We start from the raw sequence: 19,735 nt of genomic DNA, 5'->3' as shown, positions 1-19,735 counted from the left end.
ATCATCTCCAGTCCTCTAAAATATCTCAATGAGGCCTACCTATCTGTATTGAGATTACAATCTGTACTTCTCCTGTAACCCCACCTCCAATACTCCCAACTTCCCTTATCCTGTTTTATTTCTCCCTCATGGCCTTTATTACCTTCTCACACACTGTTTAATTTCTTATTTTTATTTATTAGTGTCTGTCCTTGAGAATGAAAGCTAAGAACGTAGGAATTTTTGTCTGTTTTGTTCATGGATACATACCAAGTGTGCAGAACAGTACCTGACAACCAGCAGGCACTCACTGAACATTTATTGAATGATATATCTGTTTAGTGATAAATTAGCTAGGACCAGGTCAAGAAAAACTTTCAATGCTAACTTTAAAATATTTTATCAAAATTATATTAAAGCCATGCACTGTTATAAATGACATAAGTACAGTTGTAGAGCAGGAACTCCAAGCAATTCAGGGCCCGGGGCGCCTGGGTGGCTTAGTTGGTTGAGCGTCCGACTTCAGCTCAGGTCATGATCTCACAGTCTATGAGTTCGAGCCCCACATCAGGCTCTGTGCTGACAGCTCAGAGCCTGGAGCCTGCTTCGGACTCTGTGTCTCCCTCTCTCTCTGCCCCTCCCCCACTCGTGCTCTGTCTGTCTGTCTCTCTCTCTCTCTCCCTCTCTCTCTCTCAAAAATAAATAAATGTTAAAAAAAAATTTTTTTTTTAATTTAAAAAAAAAGAAATTCAGGGCCCAAGAGCTACTATGTATGGTCAGATTACAGATCACTGAATGGGCTGCCTTTGTATGGGGTAGAAATTCTGGGGAATTTGAAAGCAAACCTTTCCATAGTTCCATCACCTGGCACCAGGAATTTGTGGAGGGTCAGCCAAGCCTCACTTAATAGTGGTAGGAACTAACTCAGGTTTAGACTTTGGAGGATGACACTAAGCTGCCCTCCTAGTCTGCAATGATGTGAGACAGTTTTGTTTCAAGCAAAGAAGCCTTCCACATAGGCCAGCCCAGCTCAGAGCAAGCTCTGCACTGAGATCTTAGTCCAAAGCTCCACCTAACAAAAGCAATACTTTTTCCATTTGTCATTGGTTATTCTGTCCATGGCTCTTCCACAGGAACCTAGCGAACACAGGATAAGGCATGGAAGAGTCACAGGCTGGGATTGATCTAGGGCAGGATTCAAGTATTCCAATGTGTTCTGGGTAAACACTATTTTAATGTTGGGATAATATACCTCCACTGTCACCCAATATCTATGATGAACTATGATGACCAGGAAAAAATTTTAATGCTCTTAAAACAAAGCAGTCTGATTAAGAATGGCCAATTGTGTCTAAACAAAGATTTTGACAAAAGAAACAGAACGGAGCCAACATATGAAAGCCCCTCAAGAGGTGAAAGAACAGAGAACAAAGCTACTGAATAGATGTGGAAATGAATGAAATGAAAAAGGCAAAGATGATAAACAGCCTCCAATCTGAGGAAAAGCTCTTTAGAAGACATATTTTTATTAGCATATAAAAAATATATATGAAGAAACAGACAGAAATAAGTGTGTCAGTAATAATTCTATGAAGCCTTTTCAATTTAAAATATTACATTTTATAAAGAAGTAAAATTGTAAGAAATCATTCTGGAAAAATACAATGTTATGAATAATTTTATCCAACTACATAACATTTGTCACTTAGGTGATTATATGTAGGTAACAAATTTATGTATATATTATAAACATATAATAATAAATAAATAAAACACATACTTGAAACATTTTTACTTACAATGATACCAAGAGAATGGACTTTTCATGTACTTGGAAAGAAAATAAAAAGAATGATAGTGCACAGCTAACCTTTAAGGAAAAAGGGGGAAGAATGAGATGTAACAGCTTGTCAATCATAACAGCAGTTTAAATATGAATCTAAATAAAGTCATTTTAAGTAAAATTTTAAAGCTTAATGTAGCTTCTATCTAGAAAGAAAATACCTACACAACACTAATATGCATAATTTTATTCAAATTTAGTAAAATATTTATTAAAAAAACAATGATTATATAGCTATACTTAACCATCAAAAACAAGTTCATTCAGACTCAGTTATGAATAAACAAAACTACTAAATACTTCAGACACAACAATCATACCTTCATCCTCCCTTGGAATCTCTAACAATTAAATTAAATTAAATTAAATTAAATTAATTAAAAAGCATTGAAGAACAAGAAGTTCAAAATCTAAAACTAGCAAGACAAATCTATTTTAGTGTTTTTAAAATGTACATTTCAATAAAATATACTGAATATTTTATAAAGTAATCATTTGTTATTTGGGGTTTTAAATCAAAATTATCTAGATCTATTTTCAGAAGGTTATGATCTGCATATTGGACATCTACCTACACAAATCCAACCCAGAGCAAATCATATCTACACCACCTTCTAAATACATTATCTACCTACTTCTTTCCACTGCCCTCTGCTGATGGTGGCAGAGGAGTGGTCTAAGCCACACTCATCTTTCTCTTGGACTCCTGCCACAGCCTCCTAATTGGTAACTACACTCTTGCCTCCTACAGTCCACTGTGCAATCAGCCACCACACCAGATCATGTAAATTTCCCTATTTAAGGTCCTCAGGTAGCTTCCCATGAACACTAAGAATGAAATCCAAACTCCTATATGGGTCCTGCCTTCCTGTTCCAGCCTATTTCTTAATGCCTCCCTCACTCACTTCATACCAGCCATTTCATACCTGTCTATGTGCCAAATATGCCAATGTGTTCATGCTTTAAAGAAAAACATTTTATCGAGTCAGAGCACAGATCTTGTGAATGGCTCCTTCTGGCCATTCAGTTCTAGGCTCAAATGTCACTTACCTCAATCTAACCAAATCCATCAGCACTCTTTTCACCTAATGCTATTTTCTTAATAACCCTAATCACTCCCAGATATTTCCTGGTTAACAAATCTATTTTGTTGCTTATCCTTTCCTGCCACTAGCATGAAAAACTCCAATTAAGAGAACAGGGAGGTTACCTGCCATTCACTTACACACCAGTACCTAGAAAAGGATCTCCTCGCACATTAGAGGGCATTCGAAAAATACTTGAATAAATTAAAGACAATCACTTTGCTGCTATAGATATATTAGTGTTCACACTATCAATTACCTCAATTACAGACTTATGTTGAGAAATAATTCAATCTTTACTGAAAGGAATACACTTGAAAATAATTATAATGGGAAATGATTTCAAAGTTGTCAGAAGTAATCAGTAAAAATTCAAAACATCAACACAAATAAAATTACAGAAGTCATTAATATAAATCTTTTGTAGTTTTTTAAACATAGCGGCTTGTATTAAAACACAGCAAACAGCGGCACCTGGGTAGATCAGTCGGTTAAGCATTCGACTCTCGATTTAGGCTCAGGTCACAATCTCACGGTTCGTGAGCTTGAGCCGCGCATCAGGCTCTGAGCGGACAGTGCAGAGCCTGTCAGAATCCCAAGTGGATTGTCTCTCTCCCCCTCCCCCAATCATGTTTTCTCCCTCCCTCCCTCTCTCTCTCTCTCTCAAAATAAATAAATAAACTTAAAGAAATAGCAAACAGAAATAGGAAAATAAGAAAAATTAGGAAATAGGAATTAGGAAAATAAGAAAAAATTAGGAAAATATGGGAAAAAATGTTTTTCCTGGCTTATAATCCTAAAAGTAATTACCTCTAACACTGCTACGGTTACTTAAGTTCTGAAATTTCATTTGCTTATCTGTGAAATCTACCTTTATTAGTATGTTATTTCTTAGAAAAATAGCATAATCTCATGTAAGCCTGCAAATATTTCAAGTTAAGCCTACTGAAGACATCAGAGCATTACTAACCAGATTCCTTCTGTTCTAAAAATCCTATAGAATATTAACTGTCGATGACTTACAATGCTGAGTTCATTCTCAGAATGAAACAAGAGAAGCTGTCAATGAAACGGTAATAAAAAAGCAAAGAGGAAATGAAACCATCCTTTTCACACTGTGGTACTCATACATACTTTTGCAATATTCACCGTTATGTTCTGGCTTGTTTTCAAAATGCAATGTAAATAAGTGTCAGTCCCCAAACTGAAACCATAATTTCTAAATTGTTGTCTCCTTATAAGTCCACTAAGACTTTTGTTTTCATAAACTAAATTTTCTTGGTATTTTTAAAAGATATTTTTAAAATGTCATTTTATAGGGGTGCCTGGGTAGCTCAGTCACTTAAGTGTCCGACTTTGGCTCAGGTCATGATCTCAGTTGGTGAGACTGAGTCCAGTGACAGGCTCTGCACTGACAGTGCAGAACCTGCTTGGGACTTTCTCTCTCCCTCTCTCTCTGCCCCGCCCCTGCTCGTGCTGTCTCTCTCCCTCTCTCTCTCTCTCTCTCTCTCTCTCAAAATCAATAAATAAACTTTAAAAAATAATAAATAAATAAAATGTCATTTTATTGATCAAGGCACAAAGGAACAAAATTTTAAACACTACAGAAATACAGCCAAGGAGGATATTGTGAACCCATTCAGAGACATCCTAAGTTGTAGGAAATATAACCAATTCATCCTCAAACTAACACAAGTCATCTTCCTAAAACAGATATCTGTCCACTCTCCTCAAAGATGTCTTTTGGCTCCTCTGGCACACAAATCAAACTCCAACTTTTTGAATCCAACATTCAAAGTCTTACCCAGTTTGATCCTTTTTGACTCTTATCTCTCACTATATCCTCCCTAACCTCAACACACACACACATCTTTCATTGTTTAATAACCATTATTAGCATCCCCTATCCTTTCCCGCCTCTGTATCTGCAAGCTCTTCCTCCTGCCTTGCATTCTCTTCTGCTAAATAACCTCCTCCTATTTCAAATCTTGCCCAGCTTTCAAAATTTGGCTCCAATCCCACTTATTCTAAGAAGCTGTCTAAAATCTGCCCCCAGGGGCATGTGAATGGCTCAGTCAGTTAAGCATCCAACTCTTGGTTTCGACTCAGGTCGTGATCTCAGTTTGTGAGAGCAAGCCCTGTATTGGGCTCTGAGCTGACAGCACAGAGCCTGCTTGGGATATTCTCTCTCTCTCTCTCTCTCTCACTCAAAATAAATAAATAAACTTAAAAAAATTTTTCTTAATCTGACCCCAAAGTAGTATCTATCTCCCTTTCCCACACTATTACAACACTAAATGTGTAACAGACCTTAATACCATCTGCTTTATAGCATAATTATTTAAACATGTCTGTCACCACTCTTTTCTTCTTTGTATTCCCTCACTGACTAATACAAAGCAGAAGTTAAATAATTGTTGAGTTAAACTGAAAGATTCTGATTATTCAACCTAGCACCCAAGTATGTCAGACACTCAATACATGCTCACCAAATAAATGAATGTATTATTTCTCAGTCCAGTAAGTCACATTCAAAGCAAGAAAATAATTATCAGTTGCAGCAAGAATTAAGTATTTAAAGTAATAAGAAACTTACCAGAGTAAATCTGAATCCTTTGGAAGAGGGCTGAAGTGTTAATTTTACACATGCAGGAAGCAGGCTCAAAAATGTAAAACAAAAGCTAAAAAAACGAATAAAAATAAAACATTTGTTTTCTTGGTAGCAGTATCTAAAACAAGGAAATATTTTTTTAATATATGGATCACATTACTTACCAACTTAGGTTGATTTAAAATTAAAGTTATATTTTATTTATTAAAATTAAAAAAAATTTTTTTTTTTTTAAATTTTTTTTTTTTTTTTTTTCAACGTTTATTTATTTTTGGGACAGAGAGAGACAGAGCATGAACGGGGGAGGGGCAGAGAGAGAGGGAGACACAGAATCAGAAACAGGCTCCAGGCTCTGAGCCATCAGCCCAGAGCCCGACGCGGGGCTCGAACTCACGGACCGCGAGATCGTGACCTGGCTGAAGTCGGACGCTCAACCGACTGCGCCACCCAGGCGCCCCTAAAAAAAATTTTTAATGTGTATTTTATTTTTAGACAGAGAGAGACTGAGCATGAGTCGGGGCAGGGCAGAGAGGGAGAGAGACACAGAATCAGAAGCAGGCACCAGGCTCTGAGCTGTCAGCAGAGCCTGATGCGGGGCTCGAGCTCATCAACCACGAGATCATGACCTGAGCTGAAGCTGGACACAACCGACTAAGCCATCCAGGCACTCCTATTTTTATTTATTAAAATTTAAATATAAAACCAAATAACATTTAAATAAAATCCATGCACTGAAATATTTACCCACTTTAATATATACATGATTACATAATACAGAAAACAACATTACAATACTTATGTTATTTATAGAAAAGAATCAAAAAACAGATAACTAAAAGTCAATTATCAAACACTCAAAATTAAGAAAACACAACCAGGTATAAAAGGGACAATACATAATACAAATAATCATAACATTTACTCGCAAGAGAATCTCTCTCGCCCTCTTCTCACAAAAGTTAACTACCTGATTTTCAAGCCCATGATAAATCAGAAAGAACAAGTTAGAAAGGGAGTGGGCCACTGCTAGAGCCTCTCCTAGTAATGGCTGATGAGCAAGGAGGAAAAGGAACTCAAAAGGTAGAGCCATCTGGAGCCATTAAGTACCATGGCAAACAGCTTTTGCAAGCCCTGAAGACAAGTATTACAACACAATACAATAATTGATTTTCCCACCATTGGTGGCTTTGTGGCATTGTTAACCCGGATTAGCTGAACCACAGTTCCCTGAATTCTCTTTCTAGTATGCTTCCTCCTACAGTGGGCTACACAGGATATTCTCAAAAGAACTAGAGGACAGAGGGAGGCAGCACCCATTCTGTAGCATGCACACATACACATTCTCCCAGTTATTCAAACACTAATCCTGGTGTTGCTGGGAAGAGATTTTGCAGATGTAATCAAAGTCCCTATTCAGCTGATTTTTAACTTAATCAAAATTAAGATTCTTGAACGGCCTGACTTAATCAGTTGGAAGACTTTTACTTGTGTTTTTAATGTTTATTTATTTTGAGAAGGAGAGAGAGAGAATCCCAAGCAGACTCCACACATGGGGCTTGATCTCACAACCGTGAGATCACAAACTGAGCCAAAATCAAGAGTCAGATGCTTAACCAACTGAGCCACCCAGGTGCCCCTAGACTTAAAAGAGGGCTTACGCCTGGGGGCACTTGGTGGCTCAGTTAAACAACAGACTTCAGCTCAGGCCATGATCTCACGGTTCGTGGGTTCAAGCCCCACACTAGGCTCTGTACTGACAGCTCAGAGCCTGGAGCCTCCCTCTGTCTCTCTGCCCCTCCCCTGCTTGTGCGCTCTCTTTCAAAAATAAATAAATTAACATTTTTTATTAATGTTAATTAATGTTAATTACTGTTAATTTAAAATGTTGATTAAATTAATGCCAATTTTAAAAAATTAAAAAGAAAAGAGGGCTTGGGGCTTCCCTAAACTCAGATTCCAAAGAGCAACTGGATTTAAATTGCTTTTCCTTCCCCTTTAGATACTCCTTCCCGAATGCCTGCCTTGTGGACTTCCACGCTCTTCAGTCAGACCCCGCAACTGTATAAACCAAAGCCTTGTAATAAATTCACACGCACCCACACACCTCCTACTGATTCTTCTCTGGTTGAACCCAGATTGATATACACCACTGAAAATCATGACTCTTCAAGACAGTGTTTAATCCTATTTAGTAGACTTTGTTTAAGGGGGAGGGAAGTAGGTAACAATCCAGAAAGATTATCACATTAAATATTGCAAATAAAAGTTTTGTTGTGTAGAGTGATAGGTTTATGTTATGTGGAAAATTCACTAATGAAAAACATCTCATTCCCTAATGATGTCAGATAAATGAGTTATTATCATAACACCTTTAGAGAGAAGCTTATATAACATTATATACAAACTTTGTATCTCTTACCTGATTATTATCTGGAAGTGGTGTGGCAAAATATCCTTGATCTTCAGAAAGATACTGAAGCTGCACCAAATATTGGCTACTTTATCCTGAAAAGAGATTTGTTAAATTTTACATTCTGAGGGGCGCCTGGGTGGCTCAGTTGGTTAAGCATCCGACTTCGGCTCAGGTCATGATCTCACGGTCTGTGAGTTCGAGTCCCATGTCAGGCTCTGTGCTGACAGCTCAGAGCCTGGAGACGGTTTCGGATTCTGTGTCTCCCTCTCTCTCTGACCCTCCCCCGTTCATGCTGTCTCTCCCTGTCTCAAAAATAAATACATATTTAAAAAAAAATTTTACATTCTGATATAACTGAAAGAAATATTAAATTCTACGAGGTACAGCCCATAATCTCTAAACTTTTGAGACATGAAGCTCTTGTTCACAATTTTATAACTAAGTTGATTAAACTCTCCATGGAACACACACACACACACGCACACATACACACAAAAATTCTTCATTTTTTGCAATGCAAACTGACCTATATCACTAGCCAACCATAATCTAGACATTCCCAAGAAATGTTCATTATTTTTTAAACAACAGTACACGATCCCTAAATACTGAAGTTTATTCATCTTTGGAAATTTTTCTAGGAAATCTTATTTTTTTCCTAATTTATAGAACATACATTTTTGACCCATTTTATCACATACCTGAAATTATCTCAAGTATAACTTACTAGCAACTAACAATGACAAGAGTTAATTGCTAATAAATCAAGGCATTTAAAGACATTAGCAGTTGTGGTAGGATCACTTTCAAAATTAAATTTGTAACTACAGCTCTCTGCTCGTGAAACCCATCCTCTACACAGCTGCTTAACTCACAGCTGTGTAAGCATAACATCAAGAAAGTAACCATCACTGACAACTGTACCACCCTCCTTCCCTCTGTCAGATCAAAGAAAATACTCTTCAGATTTTGAGGACAAGTGAATGGAGGTGACCAGCAACCCCATCAAACGTTATGATACTCATTTTTATAATTATCATGATAAATACTATTTCTGAAATAGAAACAAGGCAAATAACCAAGCAGTTTAGATGGAGAATTAAACTTTTCTTTAAATAGGCTTTAAGGTTAGAGGAAATATAAAGAAGTTAGGAACACAATTTTCAAAATTCAAATCACAGCTCTGGCATGTATAAGCTACATGAATCTCTGACCTGAGCTTTCTAAAATTTTTTTTAATCTTTATTTTTGAGACAGAGAGACAGAGACAGAGAGACAGAGACAGACCCTGAGCAGGGGAGGGGCAGAGAGAGAGGGAGACACAGAATCTGAAACAGGCTCCAGGCTCCGAGCTGTCAGCATAGAGCCTGACGTGGGGCTTGAAACTCACGGGCCATGAGATCATGACCTGAGCCAAAGTCAGATGCTTAACCAACTGAGCCACCCAGGCACCCCATCTGACCTCAGTTAGAAGTGGATACAATAGATACCTCAGTCAGAGCTATTGTAAGAATCAAATAAAACCACATATGAAGTATATGGCACCTAGTAAGTAAGAGTGGTGACAATAATAGTGATTATTTGTGATTATCAATATCAGTAGCAGCAGTATCCCCATCAACATACAAGTCACACATTCCTATTCCATCACAACACAAAACTCTTTTCTTATCTCTTTCAAAATGCTGGTTCCATCCTCCTATAGATCCACCAAAAGATAATCTAGAGCAATTTATATATTCAAAAATTAGATATACTTTTCTAATTCTTTTTAAAAGAAATGTTTATCAAAAGCAAATTATCTCTAAATATGTTGTCTCTAACTTTATTAAAAGGCCTTTTTGTTTCAGAAAAATGGTTTGTTTAATTTAATTACTAAATCTAAATCATCAAATTATCCATGTAATAAAAGTTTAACAAGAGTGATTAAGCTAGCATTAAATGAAATGAAAGATTCTCATTAAAAATTACTATGGATGAAGGTTATATAAGGAATTATGAGATCTTGCTGAAGCAAACATGATTATTAGTTTAATAAATAATTTCCTAAGACTAAAAAGAGAATATAAACCAAAAAATTACAAAGCTGTTAACTTTGTAGGTACAACTTCTCATGCTGTCTTTCACTATGGATCCTATTTCATTATAAAAATGTATAATTGAATTATGGCTTTCATGATGGCATAAATATTATCTATTCATTTAATGTACTAGAAAATGACAGCTGAGCTAGATTATATACTGGATTAAATAACTGGCAAGGAATGACTAAAAGGAGTGCAGCTGAAGTTACATTCCTTGTGTGTCTTCTACATGAAATCCCCAGGACTCACAGCACAGGTAGTGTAACAAGAAAAGAGTGAGAAGAAAATTTAGGGGTTTTTTTTTAATGTTTATTTATTGGGGGGAGTGATAGAGGGGCAGAGAGCGAGACAGAAGATCCAAAGTGGGTTCTGCACTGACAGCAGAGAGACTGATGCAGAGCTCGAACTTACGAACCACAAGATCGTGACCTGAGCCGAAGTCAGACACTCAACTGACTGAGCCACCCAGGTGCCCCAATGAGAAAGAAGTTATTTTGTTTGTTTAAATGTTTATTTACTTTGAGAGAGCGGAGGAGGGGCAGAGAGAATCCCAAGCAGGCTCTGCATAGCACCAAGCCCAACATAGGGTTCGAACTCATGAAACTTGAGATCATGACCTGAGCCGAAATCAAGAGTTGGGTTCAACCAACTGAGCTCAACCGGCTGAGCCACCCAGGTGCCCTAAGAAGAAAGTTTTTAAACATACCTCAAACAATCCACGATCAACTGGGAAGAGTCTTCTTAGAACTTGCAATGTTTGCTCCCTTTCTGTACAGAATGGCAGCCAGCAGAGAATGAAGGAAGCTACAACTGTACAAGCTAGCTTAATTAACAATACAAACCTAGAACAAAAACAAAGGTGACCAGTAGACAAGAAAAGGTTAATAATTCTAAATCAGTCTCAGTCTCACTAAAGATGATAAATACAAATATACAGCAATAATAAATCTATGGTACTAAAAGAGGTTTAATATGGCAGTCTAGTCAAATCAGAGTTAAGCAATTCACAATCATTCAGATGTACACCTCTCTAACAAAAAGACTATCACCATCTTAATTAACATTTAACTTAGATGCCTTTCCAATCAGCCATGAAAAAAAATGTCAAACTGGGATGTATTTCTAATAAGTATAAAATGTAATATGCTCTAAATGGATGAAATCTTATAGCAATACTCTAACAAGAGCCAATCCACATTACCTCCAGTAAATTTACATAGATCAAAATATTTCTCTAGTTTGGAAGATTTAAAATAATACAGACCATGACAATCTCTCTTCCAACTCACCTCAGAGCCAACACATTAATAAGAAGTCACCTAAAGGCAAAATGAAAGACCACCTTCTCCCTGGTAAGTATGCCAAATAAATTCTCTGAAGTAATTTTTAAAATTCTGTAGTGTAAAAGCCACTCACCCCTTTCCTTTCAGGCCTTTTTTAAAACACTTGCCGAGTAAAAAGCAAAAAAATGGCAAAGAGTGGTAAAGTTCCATCTGTTTATAATTTATAGCTAAGCAAAATGCCAACGAGCCTAGCAGGTCCCAGTCACAAGATACTCCAAGAACACCCCACAAAGCAAAGCCAAGACTCACAGAATTATATATGTTCCTGTGTCAAGGAAATTATCTCAATAATTAAAACAAATAGATCTTGCATTTTATAGAACATATTTCTTATGTGATTTTAAAACAATATATACGATGAAAGCTATTTCTAAACAGAAATTTAAAGTATTGAAGTCATAAACTAATTTGAAATTGTATATAATGGCCTCAAATATATTAAATCAGACTGCTAAATAGAGCAACAGATTTGTTCCAGGTTTAAAGACCACTAAGTAGTTAACACATAGCGTTGTTTCTGCTAGACTATTTCACACTATTACTATAATAACATGCCAAAATCTAGACAAGAAAACAATGCTCCAAAGTAAAACACACACATACTGATATCACTATACCTCCTCTATAATATGAATCAATATAGTAAGTTATATTATAAGTTGATCAGAAACTAACAACCTTATTATAGCAAAACAACATTACAATTAGATTTTTCAGCTCAAATGGTAGCTACGCACTCATGTTTGCCCTCCTCTCCTTCCCAAGACCCCCTTAAAATGATAGGGAATTTTTAAAAGTAAATATTCACAGCTGTAAAAAAGAATAGGAAGATGGGTTACAACAGACAAAGATTTCAACACACTTCTAGATGACAGAAAGGACACAGAAGCAGTAACAAATAAAATAGGATGGAAGAAGCCAGAGCTTACAAAATGCAGTCAGGAGGCCCAAGCAACCAAGAAGCCAATCTACTCTGCAAGCCCCTAGAACACTCAGGAAACACCATGAAGGTTAGGGTGCTTGAGTAACATGTTGAAAAGAAAACAGGAGGATTAAGTGAAAATGCCTAGATGGAGAAGTCAAATCCCATCTTACTCCTGTGTAGAGATTATCTGGCAACCAAATATTTACCACCACTACCCCCAGGGAACAGAAGGAATATTTCTCCAAAGAAGTGTAATAAACTATATACACTAAATACACTAGGGCAGCTAGTGTAGAAGTTAACATTACAGTGCCAAACCTCCACATTCTGACACTTAAGGACCCCAAAGTGTACTGGCCAGCCCCTTGCCCACTTACCTTATAGTGGGCCAAATACAGAGAACTCACATGCAGCTTTCTTTTCTGTCTTACTCTTATTTTTTTTTTTTTTAATTTTTTTTTTTCAACGTTTATTTATTTTTGGGACAGAGAGAGACAGAGCATGAACGGGGGAGGGGCAGAGAGAGAGGGAGACACAGAATCAGAAACAGGCTCCAGGCTCTGAGCCATCAGCCCAGAGCCCGACGCGGGGCTCGAACTCACGGACCGCGAGATCGTGACCTGGCTGAAGTCGGACGCTTAACCGACTGCGCCACCCAGGCGCCCCGCTGTCTTACTCTTAAATAAGCACAGATACACTAGGATGAGACACACATTTAAGAAAAACCTATGACAAGAGAATGAACCAGAAGGAAAAGGGGGGAAAAAAGTCACCCTAGAAGAATGGACATAATTCAGGGAATCGTAGAAAAAAGAATAAATTCATATTTAAGATAGGATTAACAAAACAAATGAAACTTAACAGAAGCATTAGAGATAAAGTCAAGATAATCTTGTAAACCATAAAACAAAAGACAAAGAGATGCTCAACACAGAGATGAAAGCTCTAACATCTGTCTAATAAGCTCAAGAAAGAGTAAAGTGAGAAAATCATCAAACCCAAGAATTTCCCAGAACTCAAGAACATGAGTCTTCAAAATAAATGACACATAGAGTATTCAAAATAATTGTCACAAATACCTATGCCTGAACAAATCATTTCAGAGCCCAAAAAAGTAAAAAAATAGTTAAGAGCAGCCGCAGCAGCAGCAAGAACAACAGATAATAATATCAATAAATACTCATATAGAGCTTAGTATCTCCCAGGTACTGTTTTAAATGCTATAAATAATAAAATCCATTTAATTCTCAAAACAAGCACACAAAATGTGGTGCCTGTCTGGCTCAGAAGAGCATGCAACTCCTGATGAGATCAGGGTCATGAGTTCCAGCTCCATGTTGGGTGTAGAGATTATTTAAATAAACAAACAAACAAACTTAAAAAAAAAGTATACAAAGTAAGGGTAATTATTATCCCCATTTAATAAATGAGGAAAATAAAATACATAGTAGTTAAAAAATGTGTCCCCACCAAATTACATAATCCCAAAAGCTTCAAGAGTTTGATGTTAATCACAGAGGAGATACAAATTCATCAGAATGTTTAAAACGAAAATGGCCAACTACTGATGAAGATGAGTATATGGAACACTAACATCATTTCTAACAAGAATGTTAAGTGGTACACCATGCTTAAAAACCACTCAGGAATATCTAAAATTAAACATGTACATACTCTATAACTCTGCAATTTCTCTCGTAAGAAATATATTTATATGTGTACAAAGAGACATTTATAAGACTGTTCGTAGCAACATATCATCATAGCCAAAACCTGGCAACAATCCAAATGTCTATGAGTAACAAAATTATGTGTATTCTTTCAATAGAACATAGAGCAATGTAAGTGAACAAACCACAGCTACACACAACTACAAAAAAACTCACAAAATGTTGAACCAAAAACACCAAACACAAAGGAATACCTGTTGTGTTGTCTCTTTTATACTAAGTCCAGAAAAGAGGGAAAACTAAACTATAGTGTTATCAGTTGGTATGTGGCTATCTTTGGGAAAGGAGGAGAGAGAAGTACTTAGGAGCTGTACAAGTGCAGATTTTAGATCCTGGCAACATTCTATTTTTTGACTCCCAGTAATCGTTTGTCAATGCACTGAGACACATTTACATTTTGTGCACTTTTCTGTAAGAGTGTTACATTTCAAAGTAAATAGTTCTTAAAATCTTGTAAACAACTTTTTTTGTTGTTGTTCTTTTTTTTCTTTATTTCAGCGTTCCTGATATTATCAGAGTATCAGATGGCCATGATCCCAGAATGCAAAAAAAACAAAAAAGGCAACTAGGAAAGTGGACAGAATAAAAACTCTGATTTAATCTTCTGTAAATCCTTTGACAAATACACATATTAATTTTGTTATAACTAAAACAGACTGGCATCAAAAGGAAAAGCTATCAATCGATCATGTTGCTGTGGGACAGATGGGGACAGACAGTAATAGTTAATACATCAGAAGATAAAATGGACGGTCATGTCCAAATTTTATCAACTTCCCTCTAAGATTTGTTCGAATGTTCCTTACTTTACATATCAAAAAATTACACACATAAAATCCACATAGCTTTTAATTATTCAGTTTTAGTTCTCTGAAGCTTCCAGTTACCGCTATCTGTTAGAGAAACACCTTGGTTTAAAACTCGAAAAACTCAATGACTATTTCCTTTCTGTCAGTGTCAGATGACATTTACAAAAGATAGAAGATACGTTACACCTCTTTAGAGTTAGAAGAGCATAAGCATACTTGGCACTCTTTTTCCAGGTCTCCAGAAGAGCTCATCAGTGACCAACATTTTGTTCCCAAGCCAAAAGGGTATAAGAAAAGCAATTCTACTTTCAATAAATCTGTACTTTACTCTTAAAGTAAAAGCTTGGTGAAAACATTCTATCATATTATTGTGAAAAACAGTTTAAATAAGCAAGTACCCTAGCAAGTAAGACATTACTGGATGACAACATTATACACCCTGAGCCTAGATCTCAAAATATGCATCTGACTTCATTTTTAAATTAGTAAAGGATACTGAAAATGTCCATAGTCGATAAGAATAAGGCCTGGATACAGCAATATGCATAATGCATTAGCAACCTGTAAAGAAAAACATTGTGAAATAAGAAAGTCACGTTACTCAGGGGCATCTGGGTGGCTCAATCAGTTAAGCACCCAACTCTTGATCTCAGCTCAGGTCACGATCTCACAGTTTTGTGGGTTCAAGCCCCACGTCAGGCTCTATGCTGACAGTGCCAGGCCTACTTGGGATTCTCTCTTTCCTCTCTGCCCCTCCTCTACTCTCTCTCTCTCTCTCAAAATAAATAAACATTAAAAAAAATTTTTTTTAAAGTCATGTTACTCAAATCAGAGAAAGACTACTGTTTGATTCAACACAGCAAATGTTCCCTCTCACCTTGTAATTTATCAAAATTTTTATAAAATATTTTTATAAAATATTTCTCCAAACACTGAAGTTTTCATGGAGGTGACATAAGATACCTCAGTAATAAGGAAAAAAAATCACTAACAGGTATTTGTCAGAGAAAGCACGTGCAGATATACAAATCAAAGAAGTCAATCTAATGATTAACCTGTATAAAATGACCCGAAGGAATATCTGTTAATTGGGAATAAGACAATATACACCGACTCTTCAAAATGCCTTCCTTCCCACAAACCATTCAGATTTATCAGTAAAGCCATAAATTCGGTATGCTATGTAATCCAGCAGTACATAACATCTAAATCCCAGGCATCTTATTACTACAGATGAACATTGCAATTATTAGTCTAAGGTAAGTTTAATTGACAAAAGAATCACTGTTCTACAATAGCCTATTCCCCAAAGCATGGCTTCTGTAAGCTCTATACTTTAATAGTGAAGCTAATAAAACATTTCAGAGATGAAATGTCAGGTTAACTTTAAAACTTACCTTTTTCTTAGTTGAGATTTCTTTTAAACAACAACAGTATAAAACTACTGCTGGTATATAAATCAGCAAGTCAGCAATTAACACTGAAAAAGCAACCAAATCATTTTAAACATGGGTCTGCTGGGATTTTCAATAACATATGAAAAGCCATCCTCCCCCAACTCTAACCCTGAGTGGAAATTCTGTTAACAGGAGGCTCTCACCCACTCTGGACAAAGCCTTTACACAGTTCACCCTGTCCGTTCCCTTCACCTGTGCCTAATTTCAATTGTTATGGTGCTACAACTCTAAGAGTCTCGTAATTTTCTCTAATAAATTCACACATTAAATCAATTAGATGTATCCAAAATTCATTCCCTCTTTGCTCTGACTTAGACTTAAGGATACTCAAAGCAAAGGAAAACAACACTTTTTTGCCAGCATCTGTATATTCCAAATTTTCTGGTATGAAGTATACCTCAAATGATGCAATTCATGTAAGAATCCTTTTTAAATGTTAATATTTATAAAACTACATAAACTTTTGCTAATTAATGCATATAAAGAGCTTGACAGACCCAGGTAAGGAGGAAACTGAAAAAAACAGTTAAAAAAAAAACCAATTCATAGTTTGGAATGTTCAGTTCTTTTAGAACAAAGAAATACAAATACATTAAGTTCTTCAACAGTACAACATAGCTACCCAACGAGACTATTTTTTTTGTTGTTCCAGGCTAACTACAGTGTCCAGAATAAGGTAAATGACAGTAAACTGTCAGTTTTAGAAGCATGCAATCTATTTTCAGCTCCAGATGCCACATTTAAAATGACACTGACAAAATGGAACATATTCAAAGGAGCACAACCAGAGGCCTCAAACCATAATCACATTCAACAAGCTGGCCATCTAAGAAATAGCTAATGTATCTAAAAATATTTAACCTGGAGAAGAGGTGACTTCAAATGTCTGTAGGGTGTTAGGTATACAAAGGATCAGACTTGTTCTATGTAGCCTAAGGAAACAGAACCTAAAGTGACAAGTGGAGGTTCAACATAAAAAGGAAATGTTGAGTGACTGGGGCCCTCTGAAAATACAACAGACTGTTTCTAAAGGTTGTGAGTTCCCAGATACAGGTATTAGTTCAGAAGCTAAATAATCCTCCAGTGAGTATGCAGTTCAGAAAGGATTAAAGCTCTGTGAGGAAAGGAAAATGGTATGGCAGAGGGAAAGACAGGCAAGACAGATTATCTCTTGGGCCTCAGATTTCACGACTGGATGAATGATGAAGAGAACAAACTCCAACTAAATTCAGACTAATGAAGGAAAAGGCCAAGACAGAGCATTAAAGTCTAAATCACGTAACGCTTTTAAAGAAACCTAATCTTACTACTTTCAAGCTCTTAGAACAGCACATAATACATGCTCAATATATACCTGTTGAATGGATTATTTAATTTAGCAAAATGCACAGCAATACAATGTATAAGATATAACCACAAGGTTTACTTTAAGAAAAAGGTGAGGGGCATCTGGGTGGCTCAGTCGGTTAAGCGTCAGTCCAACTCTTGATTTCAGCTCAGGTCATGATCTCCTGACTTGTGAGTTTGAGCCCCGTGTCAGGCTCTGCGCTGACAGCACAGAGCCTGCTTGGGACTCTGTTTTTCTTTCTCTCTCTCTCTCTCTCTCTCTCTCTCTCTCTCTCTCTCTCTCTGCCCCTCCCCTTCTCACTCTCTTTCTTCCTCTCTCTCTCTCAAAAATAAACATTAAAAGAAAAAAAGGTGAAAGGAATTTGGAATAAAGATATTAACGCAGCAGTAAACAACTAAAACTTCAATTTATGGCTATCTGACCTCAGGTAAGCTATTAGCATCACTCAACTGTGTTTCCACCCCCTTAGATTAAAGTAAAGATAGTAACAGTATTTAGCTCATTTGGGTATTGAAAGAATTGAGATAATAATAAATGTAAAGCACCCAGAATTATTCCTATTCTCTTGTTTTTCAGCTTACATATACATTTGATCATGTATTATACATATGTATACATACAGTTACACAATATTAAAAGTCAATAAGAGTAATAGAATTTTCTATCAGTTTGTTCACAATTTTTTTAAAAATCAAAATGTGCTTTGAGAATCAACTCCTTTGCTCTCTTACCTGTGGTACGCATAAAGAGCTTATGTGCCTGACTTTCATATCCACGTGATGTATGGAGAGCAATCCAGTCTGGATTTATAAACTTTGCCCTGAAAAATCAAAGCATATATACACATACAGTATTACTCATCTCTTTTAGCCATAAGAACATCTGAAGACATATGAATCTATTTCAAGAAGTGGCCATTGCTCTTTATGCTTCACTCTTTTATTTAATCATGTGAAACTGACTTAAGCTGTAACACAGGGTCTACCTCACTCACCTTCCAACAAAACCATGTAACATGTCACAAAAATCCCTACCTTCACAATTCTTTCAGTATAAAAACAATCTGATGTGTCATGTTTCATTTATTAAACACATACTTTATAAGGGACAATATGCTAGTATTGACCAAAGGATTATGTTTTATAGTTTATAATCTTCTCAGTTATAACAATCAGCAATAGCTAATTATAAATCATTGCATAAAAGTAAACATAATTTTTAAAGATAAATTAAATTTTCAACCATATTATGTTACTCTGAGCACTACAAAGTATATCTGATTATCATAAACTTTAGGGACTTATTTTTAATCCAGGAAGCTAATTTTCACAAACTATGAATAAAGGAAAAATAAAAACCAAATAAGATTTGAGCTTGGAAAGTAATATGACTAAGTTCCTCAAATTTTTGCTAGCAGACTTCAAGTCTGAAATGGGATACTATTAAAGAGCAAGACTGGGGGTGCCTGGGTGGCTCAGTCAAATATCTTACTCTTGATTTCGGCTCAGGTCATGATCTCACGGTTCATAAGACCGAGCCCCACACAGCACAGAGCCTACTTGAGATTCTTTCTCTCCCTTTCTCTCTGCCCCTCCCCCACTCATGCTATCTCTCAAAATAAATAAACACTTTTTTAAAAAGAGCAAAACTGAGTCTCCACCAAACAGAAGTTTCATAATCTTCTATAAACCATTCTATTTCTTTAAAAGAGAAAGAATTCCAACCTTGATCTTAAATCCTAAGTGAGACACTATAGTAATTAGAGTTTCTAACTTGACATGTTAGTCAGAATACCATTTGGACCTCTATCTTTTTCATTCACTGTGGACTATTCCATAAAAAAAAGCATACACAACTAACGATATTAGATGTATTTGTCAGTAGTCCATGAGTAATTACTAGTATCTGTGCTTCAAAACAAAGGTAGATTTTTACATTTCTTTCTAGCCTATCCTCCAAAGAAATTATGGAAATGTTCAAACTTTGATAGTTAACTTACAACCTGACTGCAAAGGTATAATGCTTTACAAACCACAATACAAAAGTAGGTACAAACAATCTGTCCTCTACTCAACAAAGCCAGATCACACAGTTTCTTACTAAACCTG

At 36.2% G+C, this 19,735-nt stretch overlaps 1 protein-coding gene across 4 annotated transcripts in view; it reads right to left on the bottom strand.

Annotated features, from left to right (window-relative positions):
• ALG6 (ALG6 alpha-1,3-glucosyltransferase) overlaps positions 1-19,735 on the bottom strand; it is a 67,055-nt gene that overhangs the window by 14,762 nt on the left and 32,558 nt on the right. For all 4 annotated transcript variants that reach the window (XM_045477669.1, XM_045477668.1, XM_045477666.1 and 1 more), the window contains 8 exons: positions 18,359-18,447; positions 16,220-16,302; positions 15,319-15,383; positions 11,432-11,617; positions 10,722-10,857; positions 7,938-8,023; positions 5,504-5,588; positions 1,779-1,849 (listed from right to left, as the gene is read on the bottom strand). In XM_045477669.1, the coding sequence (XP_045333625.1) occupies positions 1,779-1,849; positions 5,504-5,588; positions 7,938-8,023; positions 10,722-10,857; positions 11,432-11,617; positions 15,319-15,383; positions 16,220-16,302; positions 18,359-18,447 (801 nt within the window). The remainder of the gene's footprint in view (positions 1-1,778; positions 1,850-5,503; positions 5,589-7,937; positions 8,024-10,721; positions 10,858-11,431; positions 11,618-15,318; positions 15,384-16,219; positions 16,303-18,358; positions 18,448-19,735) is intronic.

The sequence above is a fragment of the Leopardus geoffroyi genome, chromosome C1 (genome assembly GCF_018350155.1).
Source record: "Leopardus geoffroyi isolate Oge1 chromosome C1, O.geoffroyi_Oge1_pat1.0, whole genome shotgun sequence".
In the NCBI taxonomy this organism is placed as follows: domain Eukaryota; kingdom Metazoa; phylum Chordata; class Mammalia; order Carnivora; family Felidae; genus Leopardus; species Leopardus geoffroyi.
The sequence above is the reverse complement of the archived record's forward strand: the minus strand, read 5'-3'. Positions and strand labels throughout refer to the sequence as shown.